The 17,069-nt window shown below is 46.2% G+C and overlaps 1 protein-coding gene across 1 annotated transcript in view; it reads left to right on the top strand.

Annotated features, from left to right (window-relative positions):
* Positions 1-17,069, top strand: part of PCSK2 (proprotein convertase subtilisin/kexin type 2) — a 262,301-nt gene that overhangs the window by 223,597 nt on the left and 21,635 nt on the right. The window contains exons 7-8 of the mRNA XM_037811924.1: positions 1,683-1,771; positions 12,202-12,377. Coding sequence (XP_037667852.1) covers positions 1,683-1,771; positions 12,202-12,377 — 265 coding nt within the window. The remainder of the gene's footprint in view (positions 1-1,682; positions 1,772-12,201; positions 12,378-17,069) is intronic.

The raw sequence follows: 17,069 nt of genomic DNA, 5'->3' as shown, positions 1-17,069 counted from the left end.
ACTCTTACGCACAATTTAGACAACCCTCTTTAGGCTCTAAAGAATTGGGGTAGCTGGTGGTGGATACCTGAAACTATCAATCTACAACCCAGAACCCATGAATCTCGAAGACAGTTGTATAAAAATGTAGCTTATGAGGGGTGACAATGGGATTGGGAAAGCCATAAGGACCACACTCCACTTTGTCTAGTTTATGGATGGATGAGTAGAAAAATAGGGGAAGGAAACAAACAGACAAAGGTACCCAGTGTTCTTTTTTTACTTCAATTGCTCTTTTTCACTCTAATTATTATTCTTGTTATTTTTGTGTGTGTGCTAATGAAGGTGTCAGGGATTGATTTAGGTGATGAATGTACAACTATGTAATGGTACTGTGAACAATCAAATGTACAATTTGTTTTGTATCACTGCGTGGTATGTGAATATATCTCAATAAAATGAAGATAAAAAAAAAAAAATCCTGTCTGGGGCTGAAAACATAGCCTCCTTATTGAGTTTACATTCAGTCTCTCTCTGTTGCTGCTTTAATAAACCACCCCAAAACTCAGTGGCTTATAAAAGAGCAGAAGTATATTTGCTCCCAGTCCTGTAATTTGGGAAGGGCTCAGCAGGATAGCTGGTTTCTATCCCACATGTTGACTGAGCGATTTGGCTGCATCTGGAGGATACAGGGTGGCAACCCCCAATCTCTGAGGCCTCATCTAAGGTGGCTGGAACAACCAGAGGCAGCTGGGGCTGCCTCTCCCCACGTGGTCCTTTCTCACTCGTAGGCTAGCCCAAGTTCCTCAGGGTGGCGTCTGAAAGCAGAAGTTTCCAGGCCTCTTATGAACTGACACAGCCTCCTTCTGCTGGATTCAGCTGGTCAAAGCAAGTCACAAGCCAGCCCAGTTCAAGGCGAGAGGAAATACCTGCAGGCAGAGGAGGAATATTTTTAAACCCTTTGGTATAACGGAGGCAGGGAGAGCAAGCAAAAGAGAAAAATAATGAAATACTATTCTATTAGGTGAGCCCTGAGAAGGCCTTGCTCCGGACTATTAGCCCAGCAAGCCTTGGAGTGTCTAACGCCTGAGGTCCTTCATCTGGAGACCTACAGATAGCCGCAAAGGCTCTGTGGACCCCTTGAAACTGTATGCAAAATGTTGCTGGTATAAGCTTTTCTGTTTTTTTCCTGAAGATAGCTGGGGATCTATGTGATTCAATATATCCTCAAAGGAGGCAAGAACCCAAAAAGGGTAAATAACCATTTTCCCAGTACCTTTGTGTGCTGAACCACCTTGGATACCAGCCCACAATTCCAGCACTTCAATAAAACCAGAGCAGATCCAACAAACACAATTCTGTCTTATACTGGGTTTAGTTATCTGTCACAGGAAACCTGTAAGTGCATTTTGTGCAGAAAGACGTTTAAGATTTTAAAGTAAAGATCAAATTTTAAGGTCAAAAATGGTTTGAGAAGCCATTTTATGGTAGGAACAACCAAAATCAAGAAGGCGTCTGGGGGACAATTTGGAGATGTTGAGCTCTATAGACGGAACCCAGCACAAACTGGGTGGGTTGTGTGCGGTTTCTTTGGTAGCAGAACCATTGAAAAGAACCGAATTGCTCCCAATTGATAGAATTTAAGGAACCTCCTCCAAATACTTTCAACACTGCATCCAACTTGACTTTATTTTTCTCCGCAGCCATGGGACCCGATGTGCAGGGGAAGTTTCGGCTGCAGCCAACAATAATATCTGCGGGGTTGGAGTGGCGTACAACTCCAAGGTGGCAGGTAAGCTGTCCCATGCCGAACGGCAGGTGCCACGCCAGGCAGCCGAGCCAGAAGGCATCCCACCCTGATCTCCAGCCTGGCCAGAGCTTGGAGAAAATTCCCACTGGGGCAAGAGAATTGGGATGCAGATTAACAAGAGTGAAAAAAAAAATGTTCTTAATTTCACCTGTGCAGCAGTATCAATACATTTGTACGTTTTCCATTTAAGTGTAATATGAATGCAGATAAGTACACAGACCATAAGCACACAGCTTAATGAATTTTCACAAATAGTCCACACCTATGTAGCCAGCACCCAGATCAAGGATCAAAACCTTGCAGCACCCCAAAAGCCCCCTTCATGTACCCTCCCAGTTCCTATGTAAATACACACGAAGAACCTCTATCCTATTTTCTAGCAACAAAGATTGGTCATTTCCAGTTTTTGAACTTTATATCAATGGAATTGTACAATCTGTACTCTTTTATATCAGTATTGATAACTTTTTAACGAGACTGAAATATAGGCAATATAAAAGGTGTATACAAATTTTTGTAAATAAAACTCAGAGCCCTTCAAAATGTTTTGTACAGTTTATCTTGTCTTTAAGGAAATATATTCTACCAAGAACATTTTCTTCAAGTTCCAGGAGGTAAGATATCTTAACAATTTCTTCTTTAGAAATGGGGTGCAGGTCACTGGAAATTTAGAGACCCATAGCTGCCTCCACTCTCCCCCAAAGAGAGAGAGAGGTTCTTACACAGCAAGATGCCTGAGATTGAAGTGGCTCCCAGTTCACTCCAAGTTTTGCATCAGATTGGTTCTTAATTTATTCACCCTGACTCACCCAACCTTGTTTTCCCTTTTTTACAAAAGCAGTCTTGATTTTTTTTTCCTGGCAATTTAATAGAACCATAAACATATTTTGTGCTGACACTTGCATTTCCAGAGACTTAAATAAAGCAAGAGCAACCTATACAAACTGGCTGTTGACCTCTTTCAACACTGTGAGAGGCTTGCCCGCGTTAAATTGCACAAAAGAATTACATCTGGAGGGTTCTGAAATGTAAAGAGATGAGGCTTTGTCCCTTGGGTTTCAGTTACTTTGTGTGCATCCAAAATGCTGGCATGAAAATGTCAGCAGCCATTGTGAGCTCAGGGGGAAAGAATAGCACTTGGTTAATATTTTATAAGCCAGGCGTGTTCCTAGGGTAGTAGCTGAGGGAAGGCGAGGTCTCTGTTCACACAGTAGAACTGGAGGCAACTGAAAAATCCAAACCTGGATTTCGCATTCACAATAGTCCTCAAAATAGTTTTGAAGGCTCTGCAAATGCAAAGGAGCTGGGGTTTTTGTTTGTTTTTGTTTTTGTTTGGACAAAGGGATTTGTAGAACTTCTTGCCTGCAAGAAGTTAAGAGTTTGGGGCAGCTATTAGCTCTCTGGAGGTCCACTGAGGGTCCCTTCCATCTGTTCTTTTACTTTTTCTCTTCTTTCTCATTATATGCTCTTTGAAAACATCTGTGCTGCTCATCAAATGTACCTAATCCTCCTGCTCTCTTAGTGTGGAGTCCCAAAAAGCAAACCCTGAGACAAGGATTTGGGTGCAAGCAGTTGATTTGGGAAGGTGATTCCCAGGAAGCTAGAGCGAGGGAATGGGGAAGGAAGACAGGGAAGGAAGAGAAGTAGACAAAGGGCGTCTGCTGAGCCGATTTCCTGAGCTGGGGCTCCCGTGTGCAGGGATTCTCTGAGCGACTGGGGGAAACGCCCCTCAGAACTGCGCACCCAAGGGCAGGAGGCTGGAAAGTCTATCACCACCTCCCAACCTCATTAAGGGAGACAGTCAGGGATTCCTGGGTCATTAAGGCCTTGGCACTTTCAGCCCGCCCGCGCTTGGGCTGAGCAGAACTCTCCAAGCCCCAGAACAAACCCAAGGCAGAGAAGCAGGAGCTGTGGCCAGGCAGGCCGGAGAAGACAGGCAGGGTGCCACGGCGTCTGCCACACCTGCAGCTGTGGGCAGAAGGCCCTCGCTGATCCCAAAGGCGAGGGAATATGCATAGATAAGGCCTCACAGCAACCCTTTGGCGTTCTAGAAACTCAGCAATGGTGCAGCTTGGTGGCATGCCCCAGCCACACAACGATTTTAAGCAACGGAGCCTCCTTTCTCCTCAGGAGTTTTTCCCACCACGAGCCTTGCCCCTTCTGTAACCACCCCTACTGGTTCTAACAGCTTAAGGGCCGGGAAAGCTCTAGGCCTAGTCCAGTGGTCGTTAGGGCAGCCCATGGTGTCCCACCTTCCCTGGAGGGACAAAATGAATTCTGAGGAAGCTCTGGAGACTTACTCAAGAACCACAACAAAAGGCTCTTAGGCCTTAAAAACTTAGGGGGGAGGGGGAGTTTTGTGCATTCTGGCTGTCAAGTCCAAAAGTTGGCTGGTTTTTAATTATTCGCTAAAAGTGAGCCCCCACTCGGACCAGCCCCTTCCAAAAAAGCTTTCCTTTCTCGAGCTTTCTGCGATAGGGAGGTCTAGAGCGCCGCCTGGTGTCCAGCCAGGATATTGCTAGTCATCGGCAGTCTCCAGGCGAATGGTCAATCGCAGGTTAAAGAGGCACCAGAGGCAATGCCTGAGGCTCTCCTGGGCCTCTTCACCGTCTTTGGTATAAAATGAGTCCTCCAAAGGGAAAAGGGGAAAAGAAAGAACATTAAGCATCTCTTCTTACACCTCTCAGCCTTAGTTTCCTTTTCTATAAATTGCCTGTTTATAGACTTTGCCTGTTCTTCCCCTGGGCTTCCAGTCTTTTTCTAGTTGGTTTGCAGACATTTTAGAATATCCCAGCTATTATCCCATTGTCAGATTTAGGCAGTGCAAACACCTGCCAGACAGTCTAGTTTGCCTGTGGTGCAAGGTGGGGATCCGGCTTTATTTTTATCCAGATAGAGAACCAGTTTTCCCAACACCATCTCTTCAATAATCCACTCTGTCCCCTTGATTTGTGCTACCACCTTCACTGTATATTAAGTTCCCATGAATTTATGGGTCAGTCTCGGGTAAATATAATTTGAATGAAACCCCCTAACAAGTATAAATTAGAATGTGTAGCCACACTTCTTCTCCCTCCCACAGGACTTGTGCATTTGCCCCGCTCTCTGCCCAGGATACCTTCCCCCTACCTGTGACCTGGCTACCTCCCCATCCTTCAACTCTCAGCAACCCCATTACTCTGTCCAGCATCCCACACACAACCAGGCAGTGTCCTCATCTACACTTTGTAAACCATGCTGAATTTCTCCTTCCCAGCACTGACTACCTTGGTCATCACATATTCTTGTGCAAGGTTATTTGATCAATATATTTCTCCCCTGCAAATAATGAGGAGAACAGAGCAGGACACTGTGGATGCTCAAACTCTGTTTGCCGAATGGCAGAAAGAAATCAAGGAAGGAACATAGAGAAGAAAGGATCAATGGATAAACCCATAACACATAATGCAGTTGAGATGGAAGGATCAATAGATAAACCCATAATGCATAAAGCAGTTGAGATGTATCATTGAGTGAAAGAAAGAATGGAAGGATAGAAGGATGGATGGATGGATGGATGGATGATGGTTGGATGGATGGAACAGAGGAATTAAAGGCATAAGGACCCAAAGCTGATAGAACTTTTACCCAGAAGCAAAATAATGTCCTTTTCTACCAGCACCACTTCACCTTTGCTACTTTATCCCAATCAAATCAGTTCCAGTGAGACCTGGACCTTCTCATCCTCCTTCCCTCTTCCTCCCAAGGGCCCCATGGGAACTTCCTAAGGGCCAGCACAACCATCCATATCATGTGAGTGTCCCTAGGACCCAGCAGTGAAGACAGACTGGTCTTCTTTGCATGTGGGCCCCAGACCACTCCAGGCTAATGGAGCCCCATGGTCATCCATGGACCTCAACTCATATGTCCTTCAGCTGTGACTCTGCCAGGGACTCATCTTTTCCGTTTCTCCATCAGAATCTCAAAATCTTGGGCCGCAAAGGGGCCCTAAAGGTCCTTTAGTTCAAACACCTACCGATAACTTGCATAATGACAATTACAGTGGTAAGACCAATAATCAACATCTATTGACTCTTGCTATGCATCAGGCACGATGCCAAATCCTTTACTCATTCAACCCTCATTACAACCCTGTGATATGAGAGTATATTATCCCTGTTTTTCAGAGAAACAAACTGAAATACAGAAGCCACCCAGCTAGTTAGTGGAACAATTTTGCACATGGTGCACGCTGGCCCCAGATCTTCTAGTCTTGACAACTGAATGAAAATGCTTGAAAAACTTCTCTTTTCCCACTCTCCTGATGTAACCTGGGTCCAGTCTGGGGCAGCATGCCTCCAGTAACGGGGACTCACTCCCTTACAACAAAGTCTGTTCTCTCTTTGGACACGTGTGACTGTTAGAAATTTCTTCTTCAAGATGAGCTCTCTCTTTGATTCCTTTGACCCTCATGTCTTGCCCTATCTGTTGCTGTTTTCATGAACACAGTTGCTGTTACGACTTTTCATGATAACAAATGGGCAGGGAGGGAGGAAAAATTCCAATTAGTCTGGATTCTCAAGAATAACTTCTCTGGAACATGTAGAACTTTACATACAGGGATATCCCAAAAGTCCTAGTATAGCCTTGAAGGTTTAATAACTTCAAAAATCCACTCTTTGGGGAAGAAGGGCTCCAGGATCTTTGTACCATGGCTTTGTGTACACAAGTGTGGAATGTGAGCAAGTATTGTACTGGCAACTTCTCCAGCCTAACTATACCCCGAGCAGACCTCTGGTGGTACTGCAGGAAGGGCATCCTCTGGCCAACACGACTTGAAAAGTGGGGAGGAACCTGTGCTCTGGTTCAGTTGGCTATCTCATTTACCCTGGCATTTGAAAGTGATAAGAAGGTACCAACCCAAGGCAAAGGAGAAAAGAAAAATGTACAAAATGTACCTGGTTCCTTCAAGAAAAAAAATTTATATAGATAGTATAGGGGTTCCCCAGGAAGTTCCTAATGAGTTTAAAGCTAAAAATCAAGTAGCTGCAGGATTTGAATCGTCCTTATTCTGGTGGGTCACCATCAATAAAAATGTAGATCATCAGCTAAGATTTATCAACTATACCAGGAATGTCATTAAAGGAATAGCAGAACGGTTAAATGCCACTAGCCGAATGGCATGGGAAAACAGAATGGTCCTAGACATAATGCTAGCTGAAAAAGGAGGTGTCTGTGCTATAGTTGGGGGAAATTGTTGCACATTCATCTCCAATAATACAGCACCTGATAGAACTATCACCAAAACTCTACAAGGCTTAACAGCCTTATTTCAGGAACTAGCAAAAAAATTCTAGCATTAACAACCCACTCACAGAATGGTTGGAAAATTGGTTCAAGAAATGGAAAGGAATTGCAAGGTCTATTTTAATTTTCCTTATCATTCCAGCCAAAATGCTTACAACAGCTGGGTGCTACATCATCCCATGTGCCCAGAGGCTAGCTCAAAGAGCAGCAGAACAATCTATACCCCCCATAAAAAGAAAGATCCCTATGAAAATGTGAAAGCTAAAAGGGTTTAAAAAAAAAAGAGGAGGGAATCTGTAAGAAAGGGTAAGTTTGGCTTTCACATAGAGACAGCATGAAATAGGGAAAATGGAGGCAGAACCAGCTTAAACAAGCCCTGAGGTAAAGGGAAGAAAGAGAGAATCTGCGCCAGCTCCTCATATGGAAAAGTAACCAGGGTTACTGGAATGTAAAGAGATATGAGATAAAATCAGAGGCGGGAACTCCCAGCAGAAAATTTAAACTGAATGAACTCTCTCGGATAGGCTGATCCAATTCAAAATCTCAATAATGAGCTAGTTGGCTCTCTCAGATAGGCTGTATGGGCTAGTTCTCTCAGACAGACTGTAACCTCTGTAGTACCCAGCCAATGGGGAAACAGGGGAGGGACTTGCACATTAGGAACAGGAGATTAAAATCTCGCCATTCTCTTCCTCTGGCGCACCAGCCTACCATGTTTTTGGCTGTGTGCCCTTTCTTGCAAGATCGTAAATAAATTCTTTTCTCCCCCCACCAAAAAAAATACACTCCTTGGAAGCTTATTTCAATTTCTTTATCCATTTACTTAGTTTTCTAAATTTCAAAGAAGAAAAATTAATTTTTATTTTTGGACTTTGAAAATGTCTCTATTCAAGTACATCTTTAAGAAACTAAACCAATTCTTCATTTTTAATTTTTAATTTTTCAAGCAATGTTTGGCATCATCAATCAGAGGGACTAAAACAAAAAAATTAAAATTAAAAATACATTATTCAAAAATCACAAGACCAAATAAATGTATGACCGATATAAATGAGCTTTCAAATGATGTTTTTTGTTAAGTTGGCCAAATTTTTCTTCTGAAAATTAGGAGAGCTCAGAACTGCACCAGGGCTTCCGGGCCCTGCTGTCTGCTGTCTCAGCCCGTTCTTGTATTCAACAATGAGTGTTGCGTGTCCCCAAGTGCTCAGACCTGCTCTGGGGGATGGGGTGCAGACAGCATATAGTCTAGGAAGAGATAAAAACAATTATGATTTATTGCAAGATGACAGAGAGCAACCAAAAGGGGGGTAGTGGGGACAGAAGGGCCAGACTCTACAGTTTCAAGCCACTCGGGGCTTTTGCAGAGCTCTGACCTCCCCCAGGATGATGTGAAGCCAACCTGGGAGGGCCTGACTCACTTTCCTTTTTTAACCAAAGCCATCCCTCGTTCATATATATTTACATACTGAGCTTCTGGATGACACAGCCTTTGATGAAAGATTTCAAAAAGAAGTTTGAAAAGCACAGGTTAACCATTGTCAAAATACCTTGAAATTTTTCTACCAGCAGGGAATGGCTTTCATATATTTGACTGATAAATCTCAACGTGTCAGTGAGTTTGCACAGTTTTATCTGTTTGGGCTAATTAACCATTAGCACAGTGATTTCGGATCCTCAGGACTGGGAAGAGCAGGAATTTGCTAATATCCCTGAGCTCAAAGGTGATGCCTCTCCTCACTGAGGTTTGTGAGCCGATGGGCACCCCCTGGCCTTGGGTACAAGCACAGCTTCTACGGCAGGAGCAAGGCAGAAAGGATTTAGCTCAAGCCCCCTGAGCCACACAGCCCACACAGTGGGGGGTCTGAAGAATGGAAGAGGGGGACCCAGAGTCTCCAGGGGCTTCACTTCTGTGTTCAGATCTGCCTGGGGAGTGGGAGAGACGGGCTTGGTGTCCTCCGTCTTCCCTGGCCCATCCATCAGGTCGGCCAGTACAGCATTTCATGCTTCCACCCGGCCTTGCTCTCCTGCTCCCTCACCTTCCCTCAGGTTCTCTCTCTGCCTCTCTATCTCTCTTTCGATCTCTCTCCAATCCCTCTGCCTCTGTCTCTTCCCTTACTTCGCTCTCCTTCCTTCTCCCTCCCTCTTCCTTCCTCCCTCCCGCCTCTCCCTCCTCTTGCAGCTACTGCTACTGCTGTTCTTTCTCTTCCTCTTTCCCTTCCTTCCCCTCTCCTTCCCCCGCCCAAGCTCATGATAATTGGGGCTACTAGACCTAAAGAACTTCATGTCACCCCAAGTCTTGGCTGCTGAAGTCACAGTCTTGCAAAATTAATACTGCATCTCATTCAGTTAGTGCATACCTCATTCGTCCTGAGCTTATGAGCTTAAGGAGATTAAAAGGATGTTGAGCGCCTGACCCCTGCATGTAAATGAGAGACTTGTCCCCCCCCCCCCCCCCGGCATGGCCACCCCTGCCCCCCTTAATGCTGAAACAGTCAGTGGATCAATGCCTCCTTGGGTTCCTGGGCAGGACACAGGGAGCCAGGGAGGAAGATGAAAAGGGAGAGAGGCAGAGGGACAAAATCTTAGCAATGAGAGAGTGCACACACCACAGGCATTTGGATGTACCACTCACTGGCTCCGTGACAAAATCCAGAGTTCCCACTGCTTGGCAGGTGGGCAAAGCGGGTCCCACTTTGGCCGGGGTTGACTCTCGCTCACCGTCCAGCTGCGGCAGGCTGCTCAGTCCCGGTCGTCTGAGCACTAGACTGGAGTTTAAGAGCATCTGAGTTTTGTCCTCTGCTTTGTTTCCCCACCCACAAAGTGGGCACGGCTTAGTGCAACAAGAAGCTGCGCTCTTTGGTTTATTCTGTGATCTTTTGACCACCTCTGTTAAAGACATTTTCAAAATCAATAAAATACATGTAGACCAAAAGCAAAATGTAGGAATTTGAATTTCCTATCTCAGAAAATAAACCATAAAACTTAGATTCTGGAAGATTCGAACCAAAGGGAAAAAATGCTTATTCTGAATCGACTTCCTCCAAGGGTAACTGATAATAGGATGTCTGTTGACTTGCCAAAAACAATGGCCAGATTTATGGATTAATGGTAGAGGATGGGATATCCAGGCCTGTTATTATCTGTTCCTTCTGTTAGGCAGGAAAGCAACTAAAGAAATATGTTACGCAATTATTCACCAAATGCTTACCAAACTTAAAACATGTACCATGCACCAAGCCCATCTCTTGGGATAGAAGTGAACAAAATCGACACATTCCCTGTACCCAAAGACCTAGCTGTTCAGTGATGGAACACCAGGTGAACCATGGTAGTAGAATGTTAAAACTCTGAACAGAGAAATGGGTGCATCCTAAAGGATGACGCAGAGCTGAATCAAGGAAGACGCCCCAGGGAGGCACAGTCAGGAGAAGGGCAAGTGTTGGGGGCTGGGGGATGAGCCTGGAGCCTTCTGAGGTCTGAAAGTAGCTGACCCTTAACTCAGAAAGCTCTTCTGTGTCAGAGAGAACCTGCATTGGCCTGAATTAAATGGACTTGCACCCCGATAGAGAGTGCCACTTGTGCAATGATATCCTTTGACCAGGGAGGACAAGTAAAGTGGCTCCAGGATCCCAGGTTTCGGGCTGTGTGTACACATCTCACAGCTCCCATGGAGAGACTCCATGCCATGTGTCTTAGTTTCTGAGCTGCTGAAACAAATGCCATACACGGGGCTGACTTAACAGCAGGAATTTATTGGCTCACGGTTTCAGAGCCTAGAAGACTTGCTTCCTCCCAGGGTCGGTATCTTCTGGCTGGCTGGCCATCTTTGGAATTCCTTGGCTTTTCCTCCACATGCCAATGCACGTGGCAGCATCTTCTCCTTTCTCTTGTGGTTCCATTGACCTCCAGCTTCTGGCTGCTCCCGGTGGCTTCTCTCTCTGTGGCCTTCTCCATTAGGCCTTCTGTAATAGGATTAAGACCCGTCCTGATTCAGTTGAGCAACACCTTACCTGAAGTAGCCTCATCAAAAGGTCCTATTTACAATGAGTTTAAACCCACAGGAATGGATGAAGATGAAGAACTTGTTTTTCTGGGTACATCCCTCCAAGCCAGCTCCCCATGGAAGAGCGTACCACATTGACTCATCCCGTATGACAGAGCCCCACAGAGAGATGGGGCCCCAAACAAGCCATGTTTCGAGGGTAGTGATAGAGGGTCAGAATGCTCATCCCATTGGTTGCTGCTGAAGGGACCTGGAGGGGCCTTTTATGACAAACAGACGGTTAAGTGATCGAAAGGTACCTGCCAGCAGGGACAGCCATAAATGGAGGTCACCACACACCCGTGCCCCTGTGTCCCTGAGAGCAGCTCGGGTTTTACCCACACAAACTTGCACTGCAGAACTCCACGCCTTTTCAAGTTCCCTGCAGGGACTCACTCCTGCAAGGGATCAAAGAGTAACACAAACTTTAAGAAGATGCCATAGGGGAGAAGGAGGAGGGGGTTGTGTCACAAATCCAATTACTAATATGTTTTAGAATAACCCATTCAACATTTCTGTCCTCCCCCCATCCCAAAGTCCCTTCTGAGAAATAATGCCACTGGGAGTTCCTCTTTCACAACCCTCACCCTCACCCCTCCCTCTGCCCTCTGCCCTCTGGGATTTCTCCTTAAATTCAAAATGTCATTTGCTTCCCCTGTCCCAAACTGTCATGCATAGTGACTTTATTCCTCCAGAAATTTGGGTCCTGGCCAATAGCCCTGGAGGCTGAGCCTCCACTTAGAAACAGGCTATCAAGGAGTCTCTTCCATAAAGATAGGCAAATGCTAGTAAAGTTCTCTAGGTGAATAAAATTTTCTTCAAATAGTTATATAAGGAAAGGCATTGGTTGGGGTCCAAAAAGGAGCCAGAGGGACAGTCTGCATCTCCTTCCTGGTCCTCTGTAGCTGTGACCCCACATCATGAGAGGTTGGACTCAGGATTCTGCAGGGTCTCCCAGGGCACATGGGATCACCAGTGCTGCCAGCCACAGCCTGAACCAAGCCCCCTGCCAACCCCGCCTGTCTTCTGTGAACTGTGGTCCCAAAACACAATCGCTGTTTGCTCTGCTCCTCTGTGTCTCCAGGTATCCGGATGTTGGACCAGCCCTTCATGACAGACATCATCGAGGCCTCCTCCATCAGTCACATGCCGCAGCTCATAGACATCTACAGCGCCAGCTGGGGCCCGACGGACAATGGGAAGACGGTGGACGGGCCCCGGGAGCTCACTCTTCAAGCGATGGCCGATGGAGTGAACAAGGTAACGACGTTCCTGCCTCCCTGATGTCCTGGGTCCCTTGCAGGGTTGGATGCGGTGGATGGAGTGGTAATGACAACACGCAGGGCGGGGGCTGGGGTAGGGCTCTGAGTGTGTTAGTTCCGGTCATCTGGGAAACAGATATCAAGATGGGAATTAGACGTACAAGAGGTTGATTGGAGGGGAAGCCTGTGAAGGCCAGAAGGCAGGGGATGCCTCAGAGCATGAGGTGGGTCTGACCCCTGCAAAGGAAAAGAGGAACGAGAGAGGACCAGGTAAGGAGGGTCGCTGAGAAATTTTCAGGCGGTCCTCAAGCCAACGTGTCCTGCAGGAATGGCCAACATTGGGACCCCACCCTCATTGCTCAGTCATTGGCTGGGGGCTGCCACAGGAAGGGTGGTTTCGACTTAAGTGGAGTGGTGGGTCCAGGGGGCAGCAGCCCGGATTGAGACTTGCCCAGGCTCCCAGGATAGGAGAGCTGAGTGGAGTGTTTTCATGGACGCCGCACCCTGAGAACCAGCCCAGGAATGGACAGAGGAAGAGACCAAGGCAGAGCCAAGGAGGGCAGCTGGGAGTGTGGCTGTGTAGTGAGGGACAGGAGAATCCCTTTCTGAGATCTCAAGCAGGGACCACCCCAGATGAGACATGAACTCAGGCCTGGGAATCAGAGCGTACCCTTCCGGAGAGCTGATGGTTCAACATTTACCAGCACACTGGTAGTTAGAGGGCTCCGCTGACCCAACTACTCTCCCTGCAAGTAGAGGCCAGCCTTGCCTTAATGAGTTTGAAAATTCCCTTTGGGAAGGGGAAAAACTGGAGGAAAATCACCCAAAACTCCAAGGCTTTGTTTCCCAAAAACACGAGTTGCCTACTCAAAGTCTCAAATTTCCCAAAGACTGTACAGGGTAACTTTTCCAAGGAATTCAAGCAAACACCTCACACCTTAGGAGATCCAGCACTCGGACACTCAGCAAAAGAATCCCAGAAACAGGATGAAACAGGAACTTTTGAGTCCCTGAAAGTCATCCGTATCCATGATGGTGGATGCCCATCAATCGCTGCCCTTAGACAAGGTCCATTTAGGAAATGATGGAGGAATGTTCTCTTACCAGGCTGCTCTGCTTTGCTATTGAAACCCAGGCCATCTGTAAGAGCAGTGAGGACCCCTGACATTTGAGTGGTACAAGGCAATTTACAGGTGGCCGTCTACCAAAAAGACCAGATTGGAGCTGGTGATGTCACCCACCCTATGTCAATGCTGGACCCTTCAGGAATATTTAGGATGAAACTTTTGACACACAAATAGCTTGTTTCCTTATAGCGTTAGTCACTGTGGCTGAAGAGAAATGGTCTAGGTGACAGTGGACAGCCAGGAGAATACCTAGGCAGGTGTCTCTTTTCCCAGCAGACTTGGATTTTCACTGGAAGACATTTCTTGACACCGCGATGCCAAAAGAGAGTCAGGCGAGGAGATGAATTCTGCCCTCCATCAGAATTTACGATGCAGATGGCATGCAGGGCAGCTGGGCCCTGGGTGGCTGCCGTCACTTTCCACCCACTCCTGCAGGACTCCATCACATCTCCAGGCTGAAGCCACCCCTGCTGCAACAAAAAAAGGTCCTTTCAAGTGCGATCGTTCTGCAAATATGCCAAGGGCATCAAAACTTAAACAGAAAAATTGTTGTGACTTATCCTCAGATGACAGCATCTAAACATTTTAGAAAGTGAAGCAAGAATGATGAAAACTTCTCCCCAAGCTGTGGGAATGACTCTTTCTTTGTTTTAAGGGGACATTGTAGGACACTGTTGTAGGGTTTTGTAAGTGAACGGAATTGTGCTTGAGTGAAGAGTTTCTCCCAGTTATTGCAGTCATTCTAGCCGACTCCAAAGGAAAATTCGTATCTGAAAGATGATCTCCATCTAAACAAAGGAGTCAAATAATTACTTACTACACAAAGGCAGTCCCTATGTCTGTCTTTGAATGTTTAACATCCTGCAGCTATATTTTGTTAGAACAACATAGAGATGATCAAAAGGAGGAGGAGGAGAAAGAAGAGGAGGATAAAAGATCTTTATTGGGTTATGCACTGTTTGCCACAGACCCCACCATTCCCAATTGTCTGGTGCCTGCTTCACACTTAAGCATCACCTGCCTGTGCTGGTTTGGATGTATTATGGCCCCCCAAACACCATTATCTTTGATGCAATCTTGTGGAGGCAGATGTATTAGTGTTGATTTGGTTGGAATCTTTGGATTAAATTGTTTCCATGGAGATGTGACCCACCCAACTGTAGGTGTTAACTCTGATTAGATAATTTCCATGGAGGTGCGGCCCCGCCCATTCAGTTTGGGCCTTGATTAGTTCACTGGGGCTTTATAAAAGCTCAGACAGAAGAAGCTCATAGCGAGCTGCAGCTGACAGACATATTTTGAAGCCGGCCATCGGATGCTGACACTGACATTTTGGAGAATGCCATTTTGAAACACAACCTGGGAGCAAAGGAAGAAGACACCAGCCACGTGCCTTCCCAGCTAACAGAGGTTTTCCGGACGCCATTGGCCGTCCTTCAGTGAAGGTACCAATTGTTGATGCCTTACCTTGGATGCTTTATGGCCTTAAGACTGTAACTTTGTAACCAAATACACCCCCTTTATAAAAGCCAATCCATTTCTGGTGCTTTTGCATTGCAGCAGCATTGGCAAACCAGAACACTTGCCTGTCTCCTTGCTCAATGAATATTTGAGGGAGGCAGCAAAAATCAGGCCAGAAGGAAGGGAAAAAGGTGTCCTTTTTACCTTAGTAGTCTGCATTTTTTTGCTTACAGTTAAAGCATTTTTCACACTGTTTATGGGAAGTGGGTTACGTCAGAGATCCCCGAATTATGAGCTAGACCAATAATTGGTCTCTGACTTAGTTCGGGCTCCCCCAGAAGCAGACCCTGAGGCAAGGATCAAGTTCAAGCAGTTTATGTGGGTGGTAAAGGGACATCCGTTATTGAATGGAGAGGTAAGATAGGGCGGGGAAGGGGCTAATAACAGACATGCCATCAGGCCAGCTACCACGGTGAGCAACCGGGGCTTAACCCGTTAGGAAACTGGGCAGAGCAATGCAGAGCACGCACTGGAGTCATCCCGCCCTAGAGGCAAGGGATCCGGGGTAGAAGTCATTGGTCGAGGACTGTTCCCAAGGGGCATAAATGCCCCAGGACTTCCGGAACAACAGCAGGTGTGCAGAGCAGCCTTCCGCTTCCTGGGAGTAAATGATGTCCTCCTGGCATTTGGAAATCACCAGTGCACAGTGAAGTTCTAAAGCCTTAAGGAAATGGGCAGACCCCAGGGCCATCTGCTCCCACCTCCCAGAGTGCAGCTTGAGCAGAAAAGCTAATCTGAGACTGAGAGTCCTCATCTCTGGGTAATAAAGTGCTACTAGGCACGAAGAGACGGAGGGAGCCACAGAGATGAGCCATTACAGGGCACGGCATCTTATATTGCTCTGACAACTGGAAGGGGAATTAAGACAACACTAGAGGGCTTTAAAAGTGACAGGTGATTCATGAACTTCTTTGCACTTCTTGAAGAAATGCAGCCACCCAGGGCAGCACTGACAAGTATCTGGCTGGCCCTGACAACTGCACCTCTGACCTCTTATTAATCATTCTTCAGAACGGCTACTGGATGGAACATCTCAAGACTATTTAAATACAGGGCTGCAGAAAATTCCCCAAGGCACAGATGAGACAGAGCGCGGATAGTTTATTCCCTAGGGGAGGAGGGAGCTGCACAGGGCACAAGCACAGATCCCCATGTCTTTGGGATGGAATGTTCCAGAAAGGAGTCAGTTGCAGGAGAGCAGCTCCAAAGGCACCGTCCAGGAACGTGGGGGTGTGAATCAGACATGGGTAAGGACAGGCCTGGTGCCACCAGCTCAAAAGAAAATGTAATTAAATCACTGATATTGTGGCAGAGAAGGACTTTTTAAGCATAAAAGCAAAGGGAAAATATTTACCAAAAAGAGTAATAAATATTATTACAAAAACCTTTAAAAACACCTTCAAGTCAGCACACTGGCAATTGTTAAAGCCAGGCAGTTTAGGGCTTCATTATACTATTTGCTCTTCTTTTGTGGTGTTTAATATTTTTTCAAAATAAGAAGGTTTGATTCACACTAAAAAGTAAAAAGCAATATAATAGGTTATGAAGTTGTCAAGACTAAGACTATACATGTAGAGAAAAATGAAAACAACAGCTCTAATACCATGCAAGTGGCTACTTGTGGCTTGGGATAAAAAAAATTCCAGGAACTGCATCACACAGGGGTGCAGAAAATGATGTGCCTGATATAACATGGATGGAAGTGAAGATGATGAGCTCTGTCAGTCAGGAGAAGCTACCTGATGCTGGGGTAACAAACAGTCCAAAAGCTTGGAGGCTTCAAACCACAGAGATTTATTTCTGGCTCAGCTACACATCCACCATGGTCAGTAGGGCGCACTGCTGATCACAGACTCGGGAATCAGTGCTGGCATCTGCCCTATTGTTAGTCAATGTAGAGGGAGAGAGCTTTGCGTCATCTCACACTGACCACTAAATGGTCCAGCCTAGAAGTGACACAGCGTACCAGTTACTCTAACTCACAACTCACTGACTAAAGTGACTCACAGGGCCCCCACCCTGTCACATGGGACCCTTATCAT

The sequence above is a fragment of the Choloepus didactylus genome, chromosome 19 (genome assembly GCF_015220235.1).
Source record: "Choloepus didactylus isolate mChoDid1 chromosome 19, mChoDid1.pri, whole genome shotgun sequence".
NCBI classification, from domain to species: domain Eukaryota; kingdom Metazoa; phylum Chordata; class Mammalia; order Pilosa; family Megalonychidae; genus Choloepus; species Choloepus didactylus.
This window is presented reverse-complemented; position numbering and strand designations above follow the sequence as displayed.